This window comes from Ranitomeya imitator, chromosome 2 (assembly GCF_032444005.1).
Source record: "Ranitomeya imitator isolate aRanImi1 chromosome 2, aRanImi1.pri, whole genome shotgun sequence".
Classification (NCBI taxonomy): domain Eukaryota; kingdom Metazoa; phylum Chordata; class Amphibia; order Anura; family Dendrobatidae; genus Ranitomeya; species Ranitomeya imitator.
This window is the reverse complement of record NC_091283.1, coordinates 66,883,269-66,907,458: the sequence shown is the minus strand read 5'-3', so window position 1 is coordinate 66,907,458 and position 24,190 is coordinate 66,883,269. Positions and strand designations below refer to the sequence as shown.

The following is a 24,190-nucleotide window of genomic DNA, read 5'->3' as shown; positions in this document are numbered from 1 at the left end:
TGGGGGAGGCACATACCAGGACAGCGATGGGGGAGCCATGCATAGCAGGACAGGGATGAGGGGACAATGCATACCCGGCTTATACTCGAGTCAATAAATTTACCTAGTTTTCCGTGGCAAAATTATGTGCTTCGGCTTATACTCGGGTCAGCTTATACTCGAGTATATACAGTAATTATTCTAATTTACTGAAATAATGACTTTTGGCTTTTCATTGTCTGTAAGCCATAATCATCAGCATTAACAGAAATAAACACTTGAAATAGATCACTGTTTGTAACGACTATATAATATATGAGTTTCACTCTTTGTATTGAAGAACTGAAATAAATTAAGTTTTTGATTATATTCTGACATAGTGAGAAGCACCTGTATGTCACATTTCCTTTGCATTTTAGGTAAAAAAATATTGTCATTTTTCACATTTTAAAAAGTACAAAAAGGAAAATGAGCTGATGAAAAAGCTTGGGCACCCTGTATGGTTAGCACCTAGTAGCACCCTCTTTTGCAAATATCACAGCTTGCAAACTGTGGCACAAAAATAAACTTTTTTGGCACAAGGCTAGAGGAGGCTGAGTTTTTATAAAGTTGGGAAATTTGTATCACGTGGCATTTCCTAAAAATGAAAGTGAACAAGTCATAACCTTAACAGGCTAATTTAAGGAGATAGCCAGGATTTTAAAAGAAAAGGCATGTAGTTACTAAAAGAGGCAACTACCTGTCTATTGTATCCAACATTGGTCATTGACCACTCCTTCCAGAGATTCAGCTGCTCCCTGTCAACAGAGCAGAAGTTTCTGTTACCAGGTCTATTAGCATCAAGCTGATTGACAGCTGGCTTCCCCAATTAGGCAGCGGGTGTGGAGACCAGTAAGTATTCATATCTCTTTTGCAGCAGCACAGGAGAAAGCAGCAGCAGCCGACTCCTGCCTATCGTGACCCACTGCTCCGCCGATGCCGCTCCACCACCTCCTCATCCAAAGCCACAGCAGATACATCCGCACTATAAGACCCCCCCTTTTTCTTCCAAATTTTTGGAGGAAAAAAGTGTGTCTGATAGTCCAAAATATACGCGACAGAGAGGTTCCAGAGAACCGCAGTGCTCTGGGCCTCGTTCACACACAGTAAACAGAAGCTTTTCTCCTGTGTTCTGACCTGGCTGCTTTGTGCCAGCAGTGCAGGAGTTAACCTTATTGCTGAGTTGCTTAGAGCTGGGTCTCTCAGCTGAAGTGGATTTTGTAATCTCATCCTCTATAGAGACTCAGCCCTGACTGCAGCTATTCTCAGTGATCAGTTCAGCTGCCTGGCTTGGAGAGTGTGAAGGAGCGTACAGTTGGAGTTTGGAGATTTATTTACAGAGATTGGTGTCTGCTGTTTTGGTTGCATGTTAAACCTGTTTTCCTTCCTAGTTTTTTCCTTCTCTTCCCTCCTCTGTGTTTCCTCTGTGGTTGTGTGAGCATTTGGTGAGTTTGAGACTTTTAGTTACCTTGTATACCCTGTTAATTGTTGTATTGTTATACTGGTGCAGTCCACCTCCCTTGGGGGGAGGGGGGGCCACTGATAGGGCCTGCACAGGAGACAGGGATACGTTGGCGGCTCAGGCCTCCTAACCATCATAGGTACCCCCGAGATAAGGGAAAGCCAGGGCCCCATTATAGTGGCAGGGACAGGTGCAGGTCCCAGTATGCCATCCTGCCCCTTTATTGCCGTTAACGGCGTGATACCTGATCACATACTTGAGTACTTGCCAACACCCTTCTGTTGGATCTGCAAAATTATGCAGAGCTTCAAAATTCTTCCATTTCTTAGCCTATTTTTTCAGAATATTTTTTATTCAGAATATTCTATTGCCACTACATCGTTATTACTTTATCAACGCTTTCTTTTTTTATGGAAGCAAAGTAGCTTTTCGCAGCATTAATCTGTCACACTAGTGCAGAATATACACCCACCCCAAGTTCCAGCTAATAAATCACTTTCTTACAAATAAATAGATGACAGGTAGAATTATTGCATAAGCTCTGTTATATTGGCTTTACCCCCTGTCATATTTAATGAGTTCAAGAGAACTCCTTGAATCTTTAAAGCATATGTGATTTAATGACAGTAACCTTGTAGCAAAATTTCTCAAATGATAGATGAGTTCGCACAAAAACATAAGCCGATCAAATCAATCAAAATTTAGAATAAAAATTATTTAATCTGCAATTTATAAAGCTGAAATCATGGGATTAATGAAAATGACAATAATTAAATGGGTTGTCCGGTCTAAAAAGGAAGAGTATGCAGTCAATAAACTACAGAATGTAATGCATACACTGTCATGATTCCCCTGTATGATCCCTGCAAGTGGTCTATAACATGACCACATGTATATGATTTGCATATTTTCTGTCAAGCCAAATAGTTTAATCTTGTTTCCCTCTATAGAGAAGAATAGAGAGAAGCTGGATGAGACTAGTCAGCATGTGACTTTGCGTATGCAATTCCTACTCACTCATAGCTTAAAGGGATCATGACAGTGTGCACATCCCCCTTGTCATAATTTGGCAGTCTGCAGTCATAAAGTAATGGCAGACTTTTCTTCTTAGACTAAACAGTTCATTTAATACATTTAGAATGGTTAAAAAATGGTTCTAAAAAGGTATGAAATAAATAAGGTTCTTATTAGAACCTACCAAAAACTGTATTCATTCACAGTACATCCCTGCTTGTCCTATACTTAGGAGTCCAGTGGGAGGTCCTAATGAATGTCTGACCTCTGGGACCACTTAGAGCAGTTTCACAATACATCTTTTTTTTAGCTGTAAAGCATGTTCATTTTTCACGCCGAAGACACTTCAGAAATCACATCTTTTCCCTGGAGTTTTTTAAACATTCTCTGTTCCTGAAAACATTTTTTGATGATTTTTGAGCCCGTTTTAGCTTTTATTTGGGCATATTTTTATTGGCGTTCTCTGAATATCTGTGACACTGGTTATCATCACTTCTCATGTACAAGCCATGAGGCAGGGGAGTCAAGAAGTCAGGGGTTAAATACCAAGAGAGTACATAAAAGTTAGATTGGCATTACAAGAGAGAAAATAGGTCACAGTCTGAAATCAGAAGTCCGAAATGACAGCAGATGGAGACAAAGAGAATAGGCAAACAAATATTCAAGAGGCAAAGTTCATGGTTAGGAAGGAAATGATCAGAAACGCAGAACACAAAAGCAAAAGGCATGGACACCACAGAGCAAAGCTACAACTGATAATCGTCTGACCATTGACAGCCAGCTAAATAGCCATGCAACAACACAAAAAGGTGACACCTGTTGGAAGCCCAGAAAGCGCCCTGCCTGATTGGCCTGCAGGGTGCTCCTAATTTAGGATGGGGATAGCCCCCAAGGAGGCAGCTGAATATTCTTAATTAGCATAAAGATAGGCAACACACTCCAGTCCCTGATTGGGTGTCTGGACTATCCCTTTCAATATACTGATAGCCCAGTATGTCCCAGCCATCTTTTGGGCACCTGAGTTGCCACTCAAAGAAGGAGGATGGCATTGCAAGAAGATAGGAGGAGCTGGACCAAGAAGTGTGACACCTCACCGACCGGACCGCCTGGAGGTGAGTATAATAAAAGTTATTTTTCTTCTCTTACAAGTCGGGTTGGGGGCTTATATACAGCATTATAGAATGCTGTATATTAGCCCTGAAAGGAGGTGGCCACATCTCATATTGGCCAAACCTGATGACAGTTTCCCTTTAAATATTAAAAATTCTGAACATATGAACAGCAAGTTGTTTTTCCATATAAATTATTAGGACCATTTTTCTAGAGCTTTTTCCACCATTTCTTTTGTGGACCTGCTCACAGAATGATGTAAAAAGACAATTGTGAACATTCCTTTAGGCTTACAAGTATAAAGTCTGATCCATACATACTGCTATGCTTAGTGAAAGAGTTTATTCTCATTCATCAGAACTGATGTGTCTTAATAAACATGTCAAGTGATGAGGTTTCATGATCATCAATTATCAACAGGCTATTAATGTTTAGACACAAAAATGTTGAGTTAAATTAATGTTAATTCTTAAAAAAATCCATATCTACTTTCATATCCACAGTAAATAAAAAAATAAAATACACACATACTGTACAAAAACATGGACAATTGTTAAGTTGAATTTTTAATTAAGAATGCATTTCAAGGTATTAAACCCATAAGTGATATTTCAATAAACCACTGTATAGTTTTTGGTGTTTTTTTTGCCTCTATAAAATTTATTATTCCAAAACTTATTTTGCAGCCAGTGAAATATTATTAAACTGATAATTTAAAGACCTAAATTCATAAAAAATGTGGATTTTCACCTAAACTAAATTCAGACAGTTCCAGCTGAGAAGATAAATTCTTGACAGCAAGGACCCTTGTGATGGGTAATGTCTTCTCAAGCAAATCCAATCACTTAAAATCAGTGTGTTATAACTACTTCCACCGATGGTAGAGAATCATATGCCATCATAAAAGCTATAAAAAATACAATGACATTTAAAGTGAACTTGTCACCCATCTGTAAAGGATTTGCCCCCATGAACAAAGTACACTATAATCAATGGATCTTGGAATAAAAATAAGTTCTACAACTGGATGTGTTATAAAAATGTTCCTGTCCTGAGATAATCTTATACACGCGCCCCTGCTGTGTACTGTGTAATGGCTGTGTCTCACCGTACAGGAACATACCACAGCTCATGGGCAGTGGAGGAAGCAAAAGCGAGAATACAGACATCACAGCATCGGATCGCAGATGGTGGTTTCTGCAAAAAAAACCCATTTCCTTTGCCTTTTTAAAAACTCATTTTACCTCACAGAAAGAATCAGCTGCAATCCCCTGCAGAAATGTATGTATACTATTTTGCCCATGACCAGAACCTGAGGTATAACTGACTGTCTTCCTGCAGTTTTCGGACACATTGCACGAGGGGCACACTTATAAGATTATCTCAGCGCAGGAACATTTTTTTAACACATTCAATTGTGAAACTTATTTTCCTAAGATCAAACAATTAAAATGTACTTTTTTTAGTAGGAAAACCCCTTAAAGCAATAGATGGGCAAAGCATTGAGGGAAACAGAAGTGAAACAGATGTGTAGTTTTATAGTAAAAAAAAAAATTAAGTTAAAGAAAACCTACCATGTAAAAAAAAACGCTATTAATGGGGTTAATGGCAGGTTAATAGCATTCTGATAACATGAGACTGCCACACTGAGGAAATGAACTTTATTCCTTTTCGTGTTCCCAGGCTTTCAGTCATAGAGGCACAGAGAGCGACAGCTTTAACCGCACCCTGGCACTGATTGACAGTCGGAACTAATACTGAGCCGGTTGTAAGACAATGCGTGGTTATAGCCACTGCTCACTATGCACTGAGCGGTGACTACTCCACCCCATGACTGAAAACTCGAGGCTGCCAAGAGGAATAAGGTTAATTTCCTCCCAGCAGCACAGCCATCAGTGCGGCGGCCTCATGGCGTCAGAACACTAATAACCTGCCGATAACCCCATATCTGCAGATTAGTAGCCTTTTTTCACATGACAGTTTCCCTTTATCTGGTGACCTATTCATTCACAGTACATCCTTGCTTGTCCTATACTTAGTAGTCCAATGAATGGTCCTAATCAGTGTTTGACAATTTCAATTACATTTCAGGATCATCTGCGTCAAATATTTGAATGAATAGGGATTAAAATTTATAAATCATAGGTTATTTCAATTATCTTCCAATAAATCAAACTGCTATTACTTTCCTAACCTACTGGCGGATTGGACCATATGTTCACCAAGACATTTATTTTAGTGCATTCTCAGCAAGTAAAAATATACTGATTAGTGATGAGCGAGTGTGCTCATTGCTCGAGTTTTCTGAGCATGCTCAGGTGTTCTCCGAGTATCTTGGGCATTTTTGTATTTTATGTTTGAGTCCCCGCAGCTGCATGATTTGTGGCTGCTAGACAGCCTGAATACATGTGGTGATTCCCTAACCAACAGGCAATCCCTGCATGTGTTCAGGTTGTCTAGCAGCCGCAAATCATGCAGCTGCAGAGACACAAACATAATCTACGAGCACGCCCAAGATACTCGGAGAACACCCGAGCATGCTCGGAAAACTCGAGTAACAAACACACTCGCTCATCACTAGTACTGATGTAAATGAGACATAATATTATTACAGTTTGAGTAATAGAAATAAAGAAGAGAAAATAGAAGAGAAATACAGATTGGTTACTTACCATACAGAATTGTTATAAGAGACACTGGCATGACTAAAATTCCCACCAGCATATCTGCCACAGCCAGCGACATGAGGAAGAAGTTGGTCGCATTTTGAAGTTTCTTTTCCAAAGAAACGGCCATAATGACAAGAATGTTTCCCCCTATCGTTAATATAATGATGATCAATGTCAAAAGTGCAGACCAGTTCTTGTCAAGCGAGGGATAGGATGGCCTCTCTTCTTCCGATGCATTCAAGGGATGCAATGTGGGCATACTCTGGTTTAAAGTCACATTGCTGTTAATATGCCAGGCCATCAGTCCACTGTGTATGCTGAGATCTAGCGGGATGGTTGTCAGGCTGAATAACATCCCTGTGCCGCTAACAGTACTCATCATCTGAAGATAACTATTTTGGATTGCGTTTTAGGAAAACGTTTAACTTCTGGTGAAGATATGCGGTCAGCAATGTTAGGTATTTCTCCCTGATGACGGAACAAAGAATGTGATTTTCCATTATGTTCCACGTCTTATTGCCGGGTTGATAGTTAGATGATAATTGATTTTTGACCCAGAAGGACAAAAGTGTCTGCAGCGTCCACTTCATTCTCTGGTCAAGCATTCTGTAAAACAAGAACATCACTATCATTAAATCTGGGTTGAAAAGTCAATTATGTGATTCTAACCCTAGATACTCTCCGTACGCCAATATAAAGTAATACATTCTTTAGATAAACTGAATAATAATCACAGCGTGCATGTAGAATACTAACAATTATTTGCTTAGAGTCTAAACTGGAAAATGACGCCGTTATCATGGATTCAGCTTTTCTGATAAATAATATGCAAAACTATATTTTATTTTCGTTACTCATGAAATGGTAAATAATGACAAAAATCATAATTAGGATCAGTAAATTACCAGTATTCACTACTCTGGTTAAAGATTTATACGTTAGAAAATCATGAGGAAACCATGACAAAGTGACTATGCCATAAAAATCATTTTATAAAAGCACATGCTCCATGCAAAAAATAAAAATAAGGAGCAAATGTAGTAACTAGTGATGAGCAATCATCCTCGGATAAGGTCTTATCTGAGCATGCTCAGGTGCTAAACAAGTGTCTTTGAAAAATATGTTTGAGTTTCCACGGCTGTATGTCTCATGGCTGTTAGACAGCAGCAACACAAGCAGGAATTATCTAACAAACAGGAAATCCCTGCATGTGCTGCAGCTGTCGAACAGTCATGAGACATGCAGCCGTGGGGACTAGAACATACAGGTATATGAAAAAGTTTGGGCACCCCTATTAATCTTAAGCTTAATGTTTTATAAAAATTGTTTTTTTTTGCAACAGCTATTTCAGTTTCATATATCTAATAACTGTTGGACACCGTAATGTTTCTGCCTTGAAATTAGGTTTATTGTACTAACAGAAAATGTGCAATCTGCATTTAAACAAAATTTAACAGGTGCATAAGTATGGGCACCCTTATCATTTTCTTGGTTTAAATACTCCTACCTTCTTTTTACTGACTTACTAAAGCACTTTTTTTGGTTTTCTAACCTCATTGAGCTTTGAACTTCATAGCCAGGTGTATGCAATCATGAGAAAAGCTACTTAAAGTGGCCACTTGCAAGTTGTTCTCCTGTTTGAATCTCCTCTGAAGAGTGGCATTATGGGCTCCTCAAAACAACTGTCAAATGATCTGAAAACAAAGATTATTCAACATAGTTGTTCAGGGGAAGGATACAAAAAGCTGTCTCAGAGATTTAACCTGTCAATTTCCACTGTGAGGAACATAGTAAGGAAATGGAAGAACACAGGTACAGTTCTTGTTAAGGCCAGAAGCGGCAGGCCAAGAAAAACATCAGAAAGGCAGAGAAGAAGAATGGTGAGATCAGTCAAGGACATTCCTCAGACCACCTCCAGAGAGCTGCAGCATCAACTTGCTGCAGATGGTGTCACTGTGCATCGGTCAACTATACAATGCACTTTGCACAAGGAGAAGCTGTATGGGAGAGTGATGTGAAAGAAGCCGTTTCTGCAAGCACGCCACAAACAGAGTCGGCTGAGGTATGCAAAAGCACATTTGGAGAAGCCAATTTTTTGGGGGGAAGAAGGTCCTGTGGACTGATGAAACCAAGATTGAGTTGTTGGATCATACAAAAAGGCATTATGCATGGTGGCCAAAAAACACAGCATTCCAAGAAAAACACTTGCTACCCACAGTAAAATTTGGTGGATGTTCCATCCTGCTTTGGGGCTCTGTGGCCAATGCCGGCATCGGGAATGTTGTTAAAGTTGAGGGATGCAGGGATTCCTCTCAGTATCAGCAGATTCTTGACAATAATGTTCATGAATCAGTGACAAAGTTGAAGTTATGCGGGGGATGGATCTTTCAGCAAGACAATGATCCAAAACACCGCTCCAAATCTACTCAGGCATTCATGCAGAGGAACAATTACACTGTTCCGAAATGGCCATCCCAGTCCCCAGACCTGAATATCATTGAACATCCGTGGGATCATTTGAAGAGGGCTGTCCATGCTCGGCGACCATCAAACTTAACTGAACTGGAATTGTTTTGTAAAGAGGAATGGTCAAAAATACCTTCATCCAGGATCCAGGAACTCATTAAAAGCTATAGGAAGCGACTAGAGGCTGTTATTTTTGCAAAAGGAGGATCTACTAAATATTTATGTCACTTTTCTGGTGGGGTGCCCATACTTATGCACCTGTCAAATTTTGTTTGAATGCAGATACCGTTACCGCTGCTATTAACCCTGTGTGTCCCCACCTTTTTTTACTATTGATGCTGCCTATGCAGCATCAATAGTAAAAAGATGTAATGTTAAAAATAATAAAAACAAAAAACCTGCTATTCTCACCTTCCATCGTCCGAAGATGCGCTCGCGCCGGCTGCCATCTTCCGTTCCCAGAGATGCATTGCAAAATAACCTAGAAGACTTAGCAGTCGCGAGACCGCTAAGTCATCTGGGTAATTTCGCAATGCATCCTGGGAGCGGAAGATGGTGGCAGCCGTGCGCCCATCGCCAGAGTTTCGCTGGATCCCAGGGGGTGAGTATACAACTATTTTTTATTTTAATTATTTTTTTTAACAGGGATATGGTGCCCACACTGCTATATACTGTGTGGGTAGTGTTATATACCGCGTGGCTGCTATATACTACATGGGCTGTGTTATATACTCCGTGGGCTGTGCTATATACTACGTGCCCTGTGTTATATGTTATGTGGGCTGTGTTATATACTGTGTCGCCTGTGTTATATACTGCGTGGCTGCTATATACTGCGTGGGCTGTGTTATATAGTACGTGGGCTGTGTTATATATTATGTGGGCTGTGTTATATACTCCGTGGACTGTGTGATATACTGTGTGGGCTGTGCTATATACTATGTGCCTTGTGTTATATACTGCATGGCCTGTGTTATATACTACGTCGCCTGTGTTATATACTGCATGGGTTGTGTTATATAGCATCAAAGCTGTGTTATATACTGTTTGGGTGTGTTATATACTGCGTGGCCACTGTTATATACTGAGTGGCCTGTATTAACGCATCAGGTATTCTACAATATGTATGTATATAGCAGCCACATAGTATATAGCACAGGCCACGTAGTATTTGCTATATACTACGTGGCCTCTGCTATATTCTATGTGGCTGCTATATACATACATACATACATATTCTAGAATACCCGATGCCTTAGAATTGGGCCACAGGGTCAAAGCAGATTAAAAAAATAGCACACTACAAGCACGGTGCCTTAAAAAACAAATTGTCTCTGTTTTGTGTCACAGGCAGAAAAATGTGAGAGTACATATATTTTTTTCAGGTATGTGCTCAGCCCACGTCACACAAAAAATCCTGGAATCGTGCATGTAGGAACACTAAAATGGCATGTATTATTTATTAACCATTGTACTCTGCTAATGTCACAATATCACAGATTTTTTTTTCATCTGTGACATTGGCACTGACAATGGCAATGTCATCTGTTTGAGTTGCAGACATTAAACTCATTATTTCTATTAGGTGTGCACTCTGCCAATGTCACATAAAAAAAATAAAAATCAATAGTAGTTAAAAATAAAAAATTAAAATTAAACTTTACTTATAAATGTTTGAAAATGTATTGTTCCTGTTATTTAGGACTAATAAAACTTTCTTTTTTGATTGTCCGATTTAAAAAAAAAGTTGATTGAATATGAGTGGATAAATTAAAAAGCTTCTCTGATGCCAATGCTTATGTTTATGTTTGTATTGATTTTATTTTGGGGTAGATACAATGTTTTCATTGCCAGTTATTGCTTTTTATCGCAATGTTACAGCGACTAAAAAAAGTAATTCTGGTGTGTTGATTTTTTTTCCGTTATGCCATTTACTAATTGGATTAATTATATGTTAAGGACTGGCGGAACGCACCAAGTATAAGATGATATGGAACTAGGTGCGTTCGCAGTCCGAGGTCCACCGTGCAGGTAAAAACCCTGCTGCTAGTAAAGACGGACTATATGGCGGTACTATAAGAATACACACATGGGTTAACTTCACCCTGTGTGAAGGAAGCGACCCTGTTGCGTCACAGGACCGCGGTACCGCACATAGAGCGCAAGCAAGGAGTCTCTAATCTCAAACCCGAGACTGAGGATTTGAGTTCAGAAGACCTCATGCGCTCGACACCACAACTGGAGTGTCAGAGAAACATAAATAATAATATATAGAGGCACGAGAGTGTGTGCGGTGCCGCACTGACGGACGCCACTAACCACCCAGGCTTGGGTCAGGAAAGCGCAGAGAAAGCGCACGGCGCCGTACTGGCGGACACAGCAACTGGATGCTGTGATGTGTGTTACGTGCTGATGGCTAGTCGGGCGCTAGATAGCTACCTCCATTCACAAACAGACAACAACACTAGGAATGGGATATTTAGGAGCTTTCATCCTTCGACATACATCCATCTACACACACACATAATATCAAAACAATACTAGCGCATGGCCGTGCGGTCATGCGCAGTTTATATAGTTGCAGCACAGGAAGCTGCTACCGAAGTTTTGCGCTTTCAGGACCTTCCTGGAGGACCAATGGGATGTGCTGCAGTACCTGAGCATGTGACCCTCGACCTCCAACGGGAGATCTTGCCCTGGGCATGCTCAGTGTGTGTAAATAAGGGCTTAGTCCCAGAGAAGCCTGCTCGCCGCAGATCAGTGCAGGGTACCATAGGAAAGCCAGAAAAGGCAGTAGTGACCCTATGCACAGAATCAGCCTCAGCGAGACGCTGGGAGCGACGTCTCTGCTGAGCAGACCCCACTGCGGCCGATGCAGAATGGGAGACCGCAGCAGACACGGATCGAGATTCCCCCTGTGCAGCAGAGGAAACTCGACTCCTAACATTACCCCCCATCCTAGGGCCCCCCCCCTCCTTGAGCCTCACTACGCTCAAAAGCTGCAATAAGCAGCTAAGCCCGAATGTGCTCCACAGGCTCCCAGGTTCTATCCTCTGGGTCGTGACCCTTCCAGTCCACCAGATAAAATTTCTTGCCACGTACCACCTTGCACCCCACAATAGCATTCACCTCAAACTCATCCGTGGATGAACCCGATGTCCCAGCAGATGACTAAGAAAACCGGGACAAACGAACGGGCTTTAAGAGGGAAACGTGAAAAGTATCGGTGATACCAAGGCGTGGAGGAATAGCCAAACGGTAGACCACAGGATTGACCTGTTCCAGAACCTTAAACGGGCCAATGTAGCGAGGAGCAAACTTAGTGGACTCAACTCGCAGCCTGATGTTACGGGCGGAGAGCCACACTAAGTCGCCAGGAGCAAAGACCGGAGCGGGGCGCCGGTGTGTATCAGCCGAAACCCTCATTCTCTCCTTGGAGGCCCGGATGGCATCCTGTGTGCGGTCCCAGATGTCACGTACCTCCACCGCCCAGTCTGCCACCCTAGAATCGGTGGATGACACGGGCATGGGCACAGGGACACGCAGATGCTGGCCGTAATTAAGGAGAAAAGGAGTCTGACCAGTGGAATCGGCTACGGCGTTGTTCAAGGCAAATTCCGCCCAAGGTAGCAAAGATGCCCAGTCATCCTGCCTAGCAGAGACGAAATGTCGCAAATATGTCACCAGAGTCTGGTTGGTTCTCTCCGCCAACCCATTCGTCTCGGGATGGTATGCAGAGGAGAGGTTCAACTCTATGCTGAGTAAACGGCAGAGCTCTCTCCAAAACCGAGACGCGAACTGGGGACCCCGATCGCTGACAATCTTATCAATCTGACAATCTTACCATGCAATCGGAAAACGTGCTTAATGAACAACACCGCCAAAGCCTGTGCAGAAGGTAACCGAGGAAGCGGCACCAAATGCACCATCTTAGAGAAATGGTCAGTGACAACCCAAATAATGGAGCAGCCACGCGACTTGGGTAAGCCCACCACAAAGTCCATCCCGACCATCTCCCAGGGCCTGTCTGCCACCGGTAGAGGGTAAAGCAATCTAGCAGGCCGTTGCTGAGGAGACCGATTCTGGGTGCAAAAAACGCACGCCTGAATATAGTCCCTGACATCTCGGGCCATATGCGGCCACCAGTATGTTCTCGCCAAAAGCTCAGATGTCCTCTTGGTCCCAAAATGCCCACCCACTCTGGAGGAGTGAGCCCAAGAGAGAACCTCCGGTCGCAAGTTAGCTGGCACAAAAGTCTTGCCCGAGGCACAGACTCTAGCGAAACCGGAGCTACAGTTCTCAGGCTCTCAGAAGGGACAATAAGCCAATGCTCCTCCTCCTCCTCAGATGACACTACGGAGCGGGAGAGAGCGTCGGCACGAACGTTCTTCTCCCCAGAGAGAAAATGGAGAGTAAAATGGAACTGGGAGAAGAACAGGGACCATCTAGCCTGGCGAGAATTCAGCTGCTGGGCCGTTTGTAGATATACCAAGTTCTTGTGGTCAATGAAGACTTGGAAGGGAAAGCGAGCTCCCTCCAAGAGATGTCTCCACTCTGAAAAAGCCAACTTCATGGCTAGCAACTCCCTGTCCCCGATGGAATAATTCCTCTCCGCTGGTGTGAAGGTCTTGGAGAAGAAGAAGAAAGGATGCTTCCGACCTTGAGCATCCTTTTGGAAAAGGACTGCTCCAGCACCAACAGATGAGGCATCCACCTCCAAGATAAATGGTTTATCAACATCGGGGCGATGTAGGATGGGAGCGCTAGCGAAGTGTGACTTGATCGAGAGAAAGGCTTTGGAGACCTCCTCTGACCACAACTTGGGATTTGCTCCCTTCTTGGTGAGGGCAACCAAGGGAGCTACCAAAGTTGAGAAGTGTGGAATGAACTGGCGATAGTAATTAATGAACCCCATAAAGTGCTGCACCGCTTTAAGAGAATGGGGTTCCTGCCAGTCCATTACAGCCTGTAGCTTGGCAGGATCCATAGCCAAACCCTGGGCAGAGATGATATAACCAAGGAAAGGCAAGGACTCCTGCTCAAACACACACTTCTCCAACTTGGCGTAGAGGGAGTTTGCCCGTAAGAGGTCGAAGACTTTGCGAACATCTCTCCGATGGGAGTCAATATCTGGAGAGAAGATGAGAATATCATCCAGATAGACTACGGCCGAGGTGGTGAGCATATCCCGGAAGATGTCGTTCACATAGTCTTGGAAAATGGCTGGTGCATTACAGAGCCCGAAGGGCATCACCAGATATTCATAGTGCCCATCCCTCGTGTTAAAAGCCGTCTTCAATTCATCCCCCTCAAGGATGCGAATCAGGTTGTAAGCACCCCGCAGATCTAACTTTGTAAATACCCTCGCTCCCCGTAGCCTATCAAACAGCTCAGATATCAGGGGTAATGGGTACTTGTTCTTAACGGTGATGGCGTTAAGACCCCTGTAGTCTATGCATGGACGTAAGTCTCCAGTCTTCTCTGTACAAAGAAGAACCCAGCCCCTGCCGGTGACACTGACTTCCTAATGAATCCTCTTGCCAGATTCTCTTGGATATACTGAGACATTGCCTCTGTCTCCGGGAGAGATAACGGATAGACTCGACCCCGGGGAGGCTCAGCACCAGGCAAGAGGTCAATAGGACAGTCATAGGGGCGGTGAGGCGGAAGGGTCTCCGCAGCTCTTTTGGAGAACACGTCTGCATAGAGCCAATAGTGCTTGGGGAGAGAGGAAAGATCTGCGGGTACCTGTGTAGTAGCAACCTGAACGCACTCCCTCTGACATCTACCCTCGCAAGATTTACTCCATCCCAAAATTCTCCCAGAGGACCACTCAATATGAGGAGAATGGTAGCGAAGCCATGATATCCCCAACAGGACCTCATCAATTCCCTCAGGAATGACTAATAGGGAGATTATCTCCTGATGTGATGGAGACACAGAAAGCATGAAAGGAATGGTTTGGTGGGTAATCTGTGAGGGTAGTGTTGACCCATTTACCACTCGAACGGTTACTGGCTTGGCGAGCATCACCAAGGGTATTGCGTGACGCTGGGCAAAAGCGGAAGACATAAAGTTACCCTCTGCCCCAGAATCCACGCATAGCTCGACCATAAGAGTGGATGGGCCTATGGTAATTGTCCCCTTGAAGGACAACTTTGAGGCAAACGTCGCCGTGTCTAGTGTACCTCCAACTGCCACTAGACGCTGACGTTTTCCCCGACCGCTGAGGACCCTTGGAGGCAAGATGTCCTGACTTCTGGCAAACATGACGGACCTTATGTGCATGGGCGGACTGAGATTTGGATCCCGCTCGTGTCACCTCTAAGGCCTCATGTGACTCGGATGCCTGGATTGGAGATTCCAAAGGTTTGGCAAAGGTGGGAGCCAGCCGAAACCTCTGCCTACACTGGCTCGCTCTAACCTCCGCTCATTAAAACGGAGGTCAATACGAGTAGAGACAGTTATTAATTCCTCCAGTGTGGCAGGAATCTCCCTAGTGGCCAGAGCATCCTTAACGTGATCAGCCAGGCCCCTCCAAAATATGGGGATAAGGGCTTTATCCGACCACTCCAGCTCGGAAGCTAAAGTACGGTAGCGGATGGAAAAATGGCTGACCAAGGACTCACCCTGAGTTAATGCCTGTAGTTGGAGCGCTGTGTCATGGGTGACTTGAGGACCTAAAAAGACCTTTTTCAGAGCGCTCAGGAACATCGGAGCACTCTGCACCACATGATCACCACGCTCCCACAGCGGCATAGCCCACTCCAACGCCCTGTCCAACAAGAGAGACACAATAGATCCCACCTTAGCCCGCTCTGTAGGAAAACGTGCAGCCAGGAGCTCGAGATGGATAGAGCACTGACTCACGAATCCCCTACAAGTTTTGCAATCTCCAGAAAATTTTTCTGGCAACGGGAGGCAGGTTAATGTCGGAACAGGGGTGGCAGTGGACAAGGTTGCTGCAGCCACGCCAGCAGCCTGTACAGCAACTGCGGTAACATCCACAGCTGAGGTTGAGCTCTCGAGAGCCGTCAACCTACCCTCCAGCTGCTGGATATACCGCAAAGATTGCTGAATGTCCGCCATTTACTAGCCAGACCTTGGCGCTAGTATTATGTTAAGGACTGACGGAACGCACCAAGTATAAGATGATATGGAACTAGGTGCGTTCGCAGTCCGAGGTCCACCGTGCAGGTAAAAACCCTGCTGCTAGTAAAGACGGACTATATGGCGGTACTATAAGAATACACACATGGGTTAACTTCACCCTGTGTGAAGGAAGCGACCCTGTTGCGTCACAGGACCGCGGTACCGCACATAGAGCGCAAGCAAGGAGTCTCTAATCTCAAATTTGAGTTCAGAAGACCTCATGCGCTCGACACCGCAACTGGAGTGTCAGAGAAACATAAATAATAATATATAGAGGCACGAGAGTGCGTGCGGTGCCACACTGACGGACGCCACTAACCACCCAGGCTTGGGTCAGGAAAGAGCAGAGAAAGCGCATGGCGCCGTACTGGCGGACACAGCAACTGGACGCTGTGATGTGTGTTACGTGCTGATGGCTAGTCGGGCGCTAGATAGCTACCTCCATTCACAAACAGACAACAACACTAGGAATGGGATATTTAGGAGCTTTCATCCTTCGACATACATCCATCTACACACACACATAATATCAAAACAATGCTAACGCATGGCCGTGCGGTCATGTGCAGTTTATATAGTTGCAGCACAGGAAGCTGCTACCGAAGTTTTGCCCTTTCAGGACCTTCCTGGAGGACCAATGGGATGTGCTGCAGTACCTGAGCATGTGACCCTCGACCTCCAATGGGAGATCTTGCCCTGGGCATGCTCAGTGTGTGTAAATAAGGACTTAGTCCCAGAGAAGCCTGCTCGCCGCAAATCAGTGCAGGGTACCATAGGAAAGCCAGAAAAGGCAGTAGTGACCCTATGCACAGAATCAGCCTCAGCGAGACGCTGGGAGCGACGTCTCCACTGAGCAGATCCCACTGAGGCCGATGCAGAATGGGAGACCGCAGCAGACACGGATCGAGATTCCCCCTGTGCAGCAGAGGAAACTCGACTCCTAACATTATATTTATATTATGATACATCGGGCATTTCTGAATACAGTGATAATAATTATGTCTATTTTTTATTGTTTTATTCAGATCAGCTGTCATGTGCCTGAAAAGATGCGCCGGAGCCCACATCAACTGGGGATACACAAAACTGTGACGTAACTATACGTCATAGGTCGTGAAGGGGTTAAGTAAAAAATTGAATAAGTTTTTCCCTCATTGCTCTAACGTACCCATGATCTCGAGAAGAAAAAATTGCTTGGTTGTGTTACCTTGTATCTAGAGCTACTACAGTGCTCCTCACACACTCCCTTCAGTGTATTATTCACAGTGCCACATAGCATATTGGTCCAAACAGTGTCTTCACATTGCGTTAGTGCAATCCGTTTAGCACATACGCTAAAGGAATGCGCTAACGCAATGTCTAAAAAGGGATTGCGTTTAGCGATCCCGCTAGCACAGATGCCCGATCTGCGCTAGCAAGAAACAGACCTCGAACGCTGCAAGAAGCGTTCGAGGTCCGTCAGAAAATAACAGGACAACGCTAACGCATGCCAAAAATGGCATATGTTAGCAATGCGTTAGTTACATTGGGTCAATGGGTGCGCTATCGGACCCGTTACATGGCGTTAATTGCGCCATGTAACGGATTCTGTCAGCGGACACCCACTAACGCAATGTGAACCCAGCCTTACACATTATGGAGCCCACGCTGTGTGACCCGCTCACACATTAACATGCCCGAATTGTTCTCACACAGTATGATGCCTCCACAGTGCCCACACACAACAATAGCCATTCTTTGCGTCTAACAGAAATTACGATACCCACATAGTATAATGCCTGAATAGTGCCATTACACAGTATGATGCTCACACATTATGCCTTCACTGTGCCCCCACACCAGGTGTGATGTCCCGCAGTCACCCCTCTCTCTTCCCATTATGGTGCTTCTCCTCTCCTTGCCCTGACTCATTGGAAAATAAAAAAATAATCACCTAGTTTTATTCACAGAATGAGTAGAGAAGACCTTCATTGTATGCTGTTTGCGGCCTGACGCAGTAAGCGCATTTGAGTGATGGTATTGCGTATCTTGCTCTGAGCCTCACACATGGCACAGGTGAATGGTGGACAACCAAGGTCAAGAAGAAGAGACTCTGTAGCTGTATGCTATGAAGATCACAATTGTTTCATTTTATTTCTTTTCATGTACGTTTTTTGTATTCCTCAGAAGTATCCGCAATACCAAACACACATCAGAAGCTCTATAATTTTGCAACTTAATTGAGTAGAATAATTATACTTTTTAATCTTATAACACCTGTTTTTTGCTATACTGATCTTGATTTCATTTCTTTAAATTCTAAGCATGTTGTGCAGATGTATGTTATACAAACCCCCAAGGCTTAATGTAGCAAATTGAGCAGAATTGATTTTCTGCATCTTATCAAGGATTCATAAAAATTATTGTACCCGCTATTGTTTTAGATTAAACCGTCTTAAAGTCTTCAGATTATTTATGCAAGTACTGCATGAGATTTCTTGTAATTGAATATTTAAAAAATATATATTTTGTAAAAAGAAAAAGCCAGTTACATTACTTGTTATGCTTACAATTTAGCCTTACCATTTTTTCCACATTCTATCTTGCATCCCTATAGGGCTATACTGCAACATAAGTAGAAAAAAAGCAGCATGCAACTATTATCATGAATGAACCTGCTTTAAGAACTTAATTTCTTTTATTTCAAATACATTCTTTCTGGGGTTTTTTTTCATTTTAAGCAAATTATGTTACTTTAACCAAAAAATGTCTCTAATATAGACTTATGTTTTGGATTTATTGAATTGCCAACAAGATGCTAACATGTCTACTGATGGAGCCAATATAATTGTACAGTAATACAGTATATTGCAATGTTCTCACATCGTAATGTTGCGAAAATAAATTGTCCTGTAGGAAAGATTAAAATGAGGTCCCTCTCAACTGCTTATTGACATCATCACACATTGACCACCTACTATGAGGTCCATCTGCCTACATACCATTTTACAGCTGGCATCTCTACTTGTTTGCTAACTTTTCAGACGCAATCTGAGTGCTTTTTCGTACCACAAAAAAATTCACATAACCAACCTATAATTATTCCTTTCTTCCCGGAGGTCTCAGCTCAAAATAAATCTACAATATGTCAAAATACAGATTTTCTTTTCAATCTTAAACATACTTATTATTTGTCATTGATAGATATCGAAGATATCTGAAGCATTGGCAAAGGGGAATAATGAGAGTTCAATGGAATTTGGCAAAACCAGATTCCAGGATGTCTGGGCTATTTTGCAAAAGTTTATGGGTCATGCACCTCTGGTTCTTCATGCTAACAATGGTGTAAGTTAAGCTCACAATCTAAGATCCATAATGTGGATCATTAAACTTTCCTTAGGACGCAGTGGGACATCCGTCTAAGTCATAACGAGATCAGAACGCCATGTTCGACTGGCTGCAAATTTCCCGACTCAAGCTTGAGCGCTGCATAGAAATATATGAAGGTGTCATGATCAAGTCAGGAGAGCTGCCAACCAGTTTGTCCACTGCTGACCAATCTTGGTTTGATTTATACAGCCATCTGACGGTGACCCCAAGGGTTGGTCCCATATTTAATCTTCAGGAGCAACATTTTTCAGACTACTTGCCTGTACTGTGTGTCCTTCTATGCTGATGCATGAGACAGGTTTGCCACTGAGAAGCTCTGGAGAGGGACAGAACTGCACGCAAAATAGGGCAATACTGTCTGGTAAAGGATAGGTATATTCAATGAAAGCCCTCACCTAAAGATATTGGATGCAGGCACATCACGTATAATAGAGTGAAAAGCTGCTGCTGCTGCTCCATGGCTGGAGGAAAAGGTTCTACCAGAGGTATAATGGCAAAAATGGAAGTTGGCATGTGTAGGGGGGCTGCACTGTAGGAATGAAAAGCCTGGGAATTTCAAAATGGTTTTTATTAATACCAACAACTTAGGATGATGTTGATGTTGCCTGGAATCAAACGCTAATTGTGTACTTTGGCAATCCCACCCAGCAAAGTCCTCAGATCAGTTACTGCAATCTCAGCTGCAAAGAGCTTGTAAGCTGTGTATATATTCAGCCATTCTGTTGGGAAGAATCTGTGGCCAATCTGCTGGCAACAAGCGATATTTATAAGAATTAGAGCACATGATGAAGAGTCATCAACAAGAAAATAAATTATTTTTCAATACATTAAGTTCCTCCCTGACTGGAGATGAGCAAATATGTTCAAGTTTAATTACATGTTACACAATTTTATGCAAAAATCCACTTTCCACACTGGCTGCCATTTTGCTGAACCATAAAGACCCATTAAAAGTTTTTAAAAAATAACATAAAAACGTATACTCACCTAATTGCTCACCTCTCCGGCCACTCAGCTCCTTACTGTATCACTCATCGATTCCTTGTGAATTTTCTGATCGCCACTGTGAGTGCTGAAATCCTGTGCACCTTCACGTGATGTCATGACATCATAAACTTCTGCACACTTGCACAGACATGTGAAGAGGGATCCTGCGCTCACAGCGGGAATCAGAAGATGCAATGAGAACCGGAGGGGTGAGGAGGGGAGAGAGCACAGAGGTGAGCAGTAAGATGACTGTAAGTTTTATTTTCTGCTTATGTTTATTATGCTCTCAGGTCTGCAGAAACCACAGACCACAATAAGGGACATTACATTCATGGAGAATAAGTTCTCTGCAAATCGAATTTGAAGGGAAAAATGGTGTGAACAGGTGAATTCAAATTTTGCCTCATCTGCTCATCTCTAATCCAGAGAAACAGAAACACATGGGCTACTTGCACAATGTAGGAAACTGTTCACACACCACCAAGAAACTTGAAGACACAAAAGAGCACAATGAGGTCAAAAATACTCTGTTGTAAAAAAAATCACAGTAATAAGCAAGAGCTAGTCAAAAGATGGAAAAAACAGGGTATTTAGTTGATACGGTTTTTTTTTGCAAAAAATGTATACTAAGCTGCTCCACCAATCATCAAGGTATACCCATATAGAGCAGTCCTAACTAATGTATATAATCCCTATCTGATGTATTTAAAAACCTGTTCATCTCTACAGTACCTGTATAAGCAGGTTCAGAGAGGGAATTTTCATGTGGACATGCAGGATGGAACAGCTTTGATGCAAATGATCCACAAAGGAGTGGTGGACTTCCCAGTCTTGTAGAAACAAGAGAACAATTATAGAACCAGAAACACATGGGCTACTTGCACATTGAACAAGTCTGTAGGAACCTGTTCACACACCACCAAGAAACTTGAAGACACAAAAGAGCACAGTGAGGTCAAAAATACTCTTGTAAAAAAAAATCACAGTACTGAGCAAGTGCTAGTCAAAAGATGAAAAAAACAGGGTATTTAGTTGATACTTTTTTTTGCAAAAAATGTATACTAAGCTGCTCCACCAATTGTCAAGGTATACCCATATAGAGCAGTCCTAACTAATGTGTACTACTAATGTAGGTATGACTGCTCTATATGGGTATACCTTAACGATGGGTAGAGCAACTTAGTATACAGTTTTTTGCAAAAAAAATGTATCAACTAAATACCCTGTTTTTTCCATCTTTTGATTAGCACTTGCTTATTACTGTGATTTTTTTTTACAACAGAGTATTTTTGACCTCATTGTGCTCTTTTGTGTCTTCAACTTTCTTGGTGGTGTGTGAACAGGTTCCTACAGACTTGTTCATTGTGCAAGTAGCCCATGTGTTTCTGATTCTGTAATTGTTCTCTTGTTTCTACAAGACTAGGGAGTCCACCACTCCTTATGGGTCATTTGCATCAAAGCAATTCCATCCAGCATGTCCACATGAAAATTCCCTCTCTGAACCCTGCTTATACAGGTACTATACAGATGATCAGGTTTTTAAATACATCAGATAGGGATTATATACATTAGGTAGGACTGCTCTACATGGGTATACCTTGACGATTGGTGGAACAGCTTAGTATACATTTTTTTGCAAAAAAAAGTATCAACTAAATACCCTGTTTTTTTCCAACTTTTGACTAGCACTTGCTTATTACTATGATTTTTTTTACAACAGAGTATTTTTGACCTCATTGTGCTCTTTTGTGTCTTCTAATCCAGAGAAGTTGTCAAATATACTGAAAAAAAGTTATTTAAAAATGTATCCGTTGTTTAACGCAAAGTGGTTTGGAACAGTAATTTTTCAGCATTATAAGTGTATTTTTTTGCTTCTTTATTTAAGAGAATTTCCATTTAAATTCTTCGAGAGAGAAGATATGAAAGAAAACACATTTAGCAAATTATATTTCATCTTGTAGCATTTGTAATTGGCCCAATATTGTGGATCTTTAACAAAAAACAAATTACTTAATACATTTAATTTTGAATTGTATTTGGGAATAAATATCACTAAAGAATTGCTAATATGAGGGGAATCATTCAAATTTAGAGTATGTTCTCCCAAGGCCCCACATATGGTATTATATTTACCATCTACAACGTTAGGCAATGGAATAATGATCTCGTGTTCTGACAGCAACTTGTACATACCAAGCTCATATAACTTAATATGAGACGTTATATCGGATGCTACATAATGGCTGGTATCTCCCTATAACAATCATTGCAGCCTGACAAAAATCAATAATTGTTACATAATTTACACTTACAGTATATGACATCGATATTAAGACAATTATTTTGATTTATTATTAAAGAGAAAATCTACATCAAAATCGGTAAGACTCAAGCCACGCAGAACATAAAAAATGAAATATTGACAAAATATGGATAGAAATAATGAGCTAGGAGTTAACAAAACATTCACATTTCATGTTCTGTTAACTCCATACTTAAGGTACCGTCACACTAAGCGACGCTGCAGCGATACCGACAACGATCCGGATTGCTGCAGCGTCGCTGTTTGGTCGCTGGAGAGCTGTCACACAGCGACCAACGATGCCGGTAACCAGGGTAAACATCGGGTTACTAAGCGCACTACATACTTACCTACCGCTGTCTGTCCCCGGCGCTGTGCTTCTCTGCTCTGGCTGCAAAGCGCCGGGCAGCCGGAAAGCAGAGCGGTGACGTCACCGCTGTGCTTTCCGGCCGCTGTGCTCACAGCCAGAGCAGAGAAGCACAGCGCCGGGGACAGACAGCGGTAGGTAAGTATGTAGTGGTTGTTTTTTTTACTTTAACGATGGTAACCAGGGTAAACATCGGGTTACTAAGCGCGGCCCTGCGCTTAGTAACCCGATGTTTACCCTGGTTACCAGCGAAGACATCGCTGAATCGGTGTCACACACGCCGATTCAGCGATGTCAGCAGGAAGTCCAGCGACGAAATAAAGTTCTGGACTTTCTTCCCCGACCAGCGATGGCACAGCAGGGGCCTGATCACTGCTGCCTGTCACACTGGACGATATCGCTAGCCAGGACGCTGCAACATCACGGATCGCTAGCGATATCGTCTAGTGTGACGGTACCTTTAGTCTCCATTCACAATCACCACATGCATGAGACTAATGTATGGTGTCAAATCAGTCATTTTATCTGATTTTAATTCAACATTAAAGGCTTTGGACACTTTTTACATGAAGACAAAAATATTTTTAAATCTTGAGCTAAAAAGTTGCACTTTCAGGCTGCAATCTTCACACCTGTGGGCAATTTTAGATGCTGTGTGGTTGTGTCCTTTTCATTAATATGTGCTAGATGCAAATTCTGGGAATCTACGATTCATTTACTACAGTGGTTACCATTTCTACAGCCCATGATGGATCTCCATACACTTTTTGCTGACTGATATTGATGGCGATGCATGTGTAATTTGCCCCTTTCATCCTCCTGTAAAGTAAATCATGGATTTTCTCCTTTCTATCTACTTTCACACACTCCTCTCCAGCTTCACTTTGATAAAATACATCTTTAGTGATATGTACTCCTTTAAAATATACGTGCTTTCCTCCCTCTCCACACTTACAGTAGATCTGCTGTATAGCACCTCCTTCCCTTCTTGCTGATTCAATAAAAACAAGAACAGAGAAAACTAACTTCCGTGTGAAGGAGTGTGCTTTGGATCTGTGTCAGAAACACCAGAACAGCCATATATGTGAAGGAGTGATGAAGACTCCACAGCAGAAATTTTTAATGAAGCTCATTTAGAAGGTTACTTTTTGCGTTCAAAACCAAATGAACAAAATAAAAATCAGTACAATGACTCCCATAGCTTTAAGCTCCTAAGCTTAATAATAATAATAATAACACTGGTCTACAAAAAAAAATTTCTGGCATGGACTTTT

The 24,190-nt window shown here is 42.5% G+C and overlaps 1 protein-coding gene across 8 annotated transcripts in view; it reads right to left on the bottom strand.

Annotated features, from left to right (window-relative positions):
• The window catches only part of HTR2C (5-hydroxytryptamine receptor 2C), an 834,275-nt gene that overhangs the window by 145,436 nt on the left and 664,649 nt on the right, over positions 1–24,190 (bottom strand). For all 8 annotated transcript variants that reach the window (XM_069746901.1, XM_069746897.1, XM_069746896.1 and 5 more), the window contains one exon: positions 6,277–6,879. In XM_069746901.1, coding sequence (XP_069603002.1) covers positions 6,277–6,655 — 379 coding nt within the window. In that variant the 5' untranslated portion in view covers positions 6,656–6,879. The remainder of the gene's footprint in view (positions 1–6,276; positions 6,880–24,190) is intronic.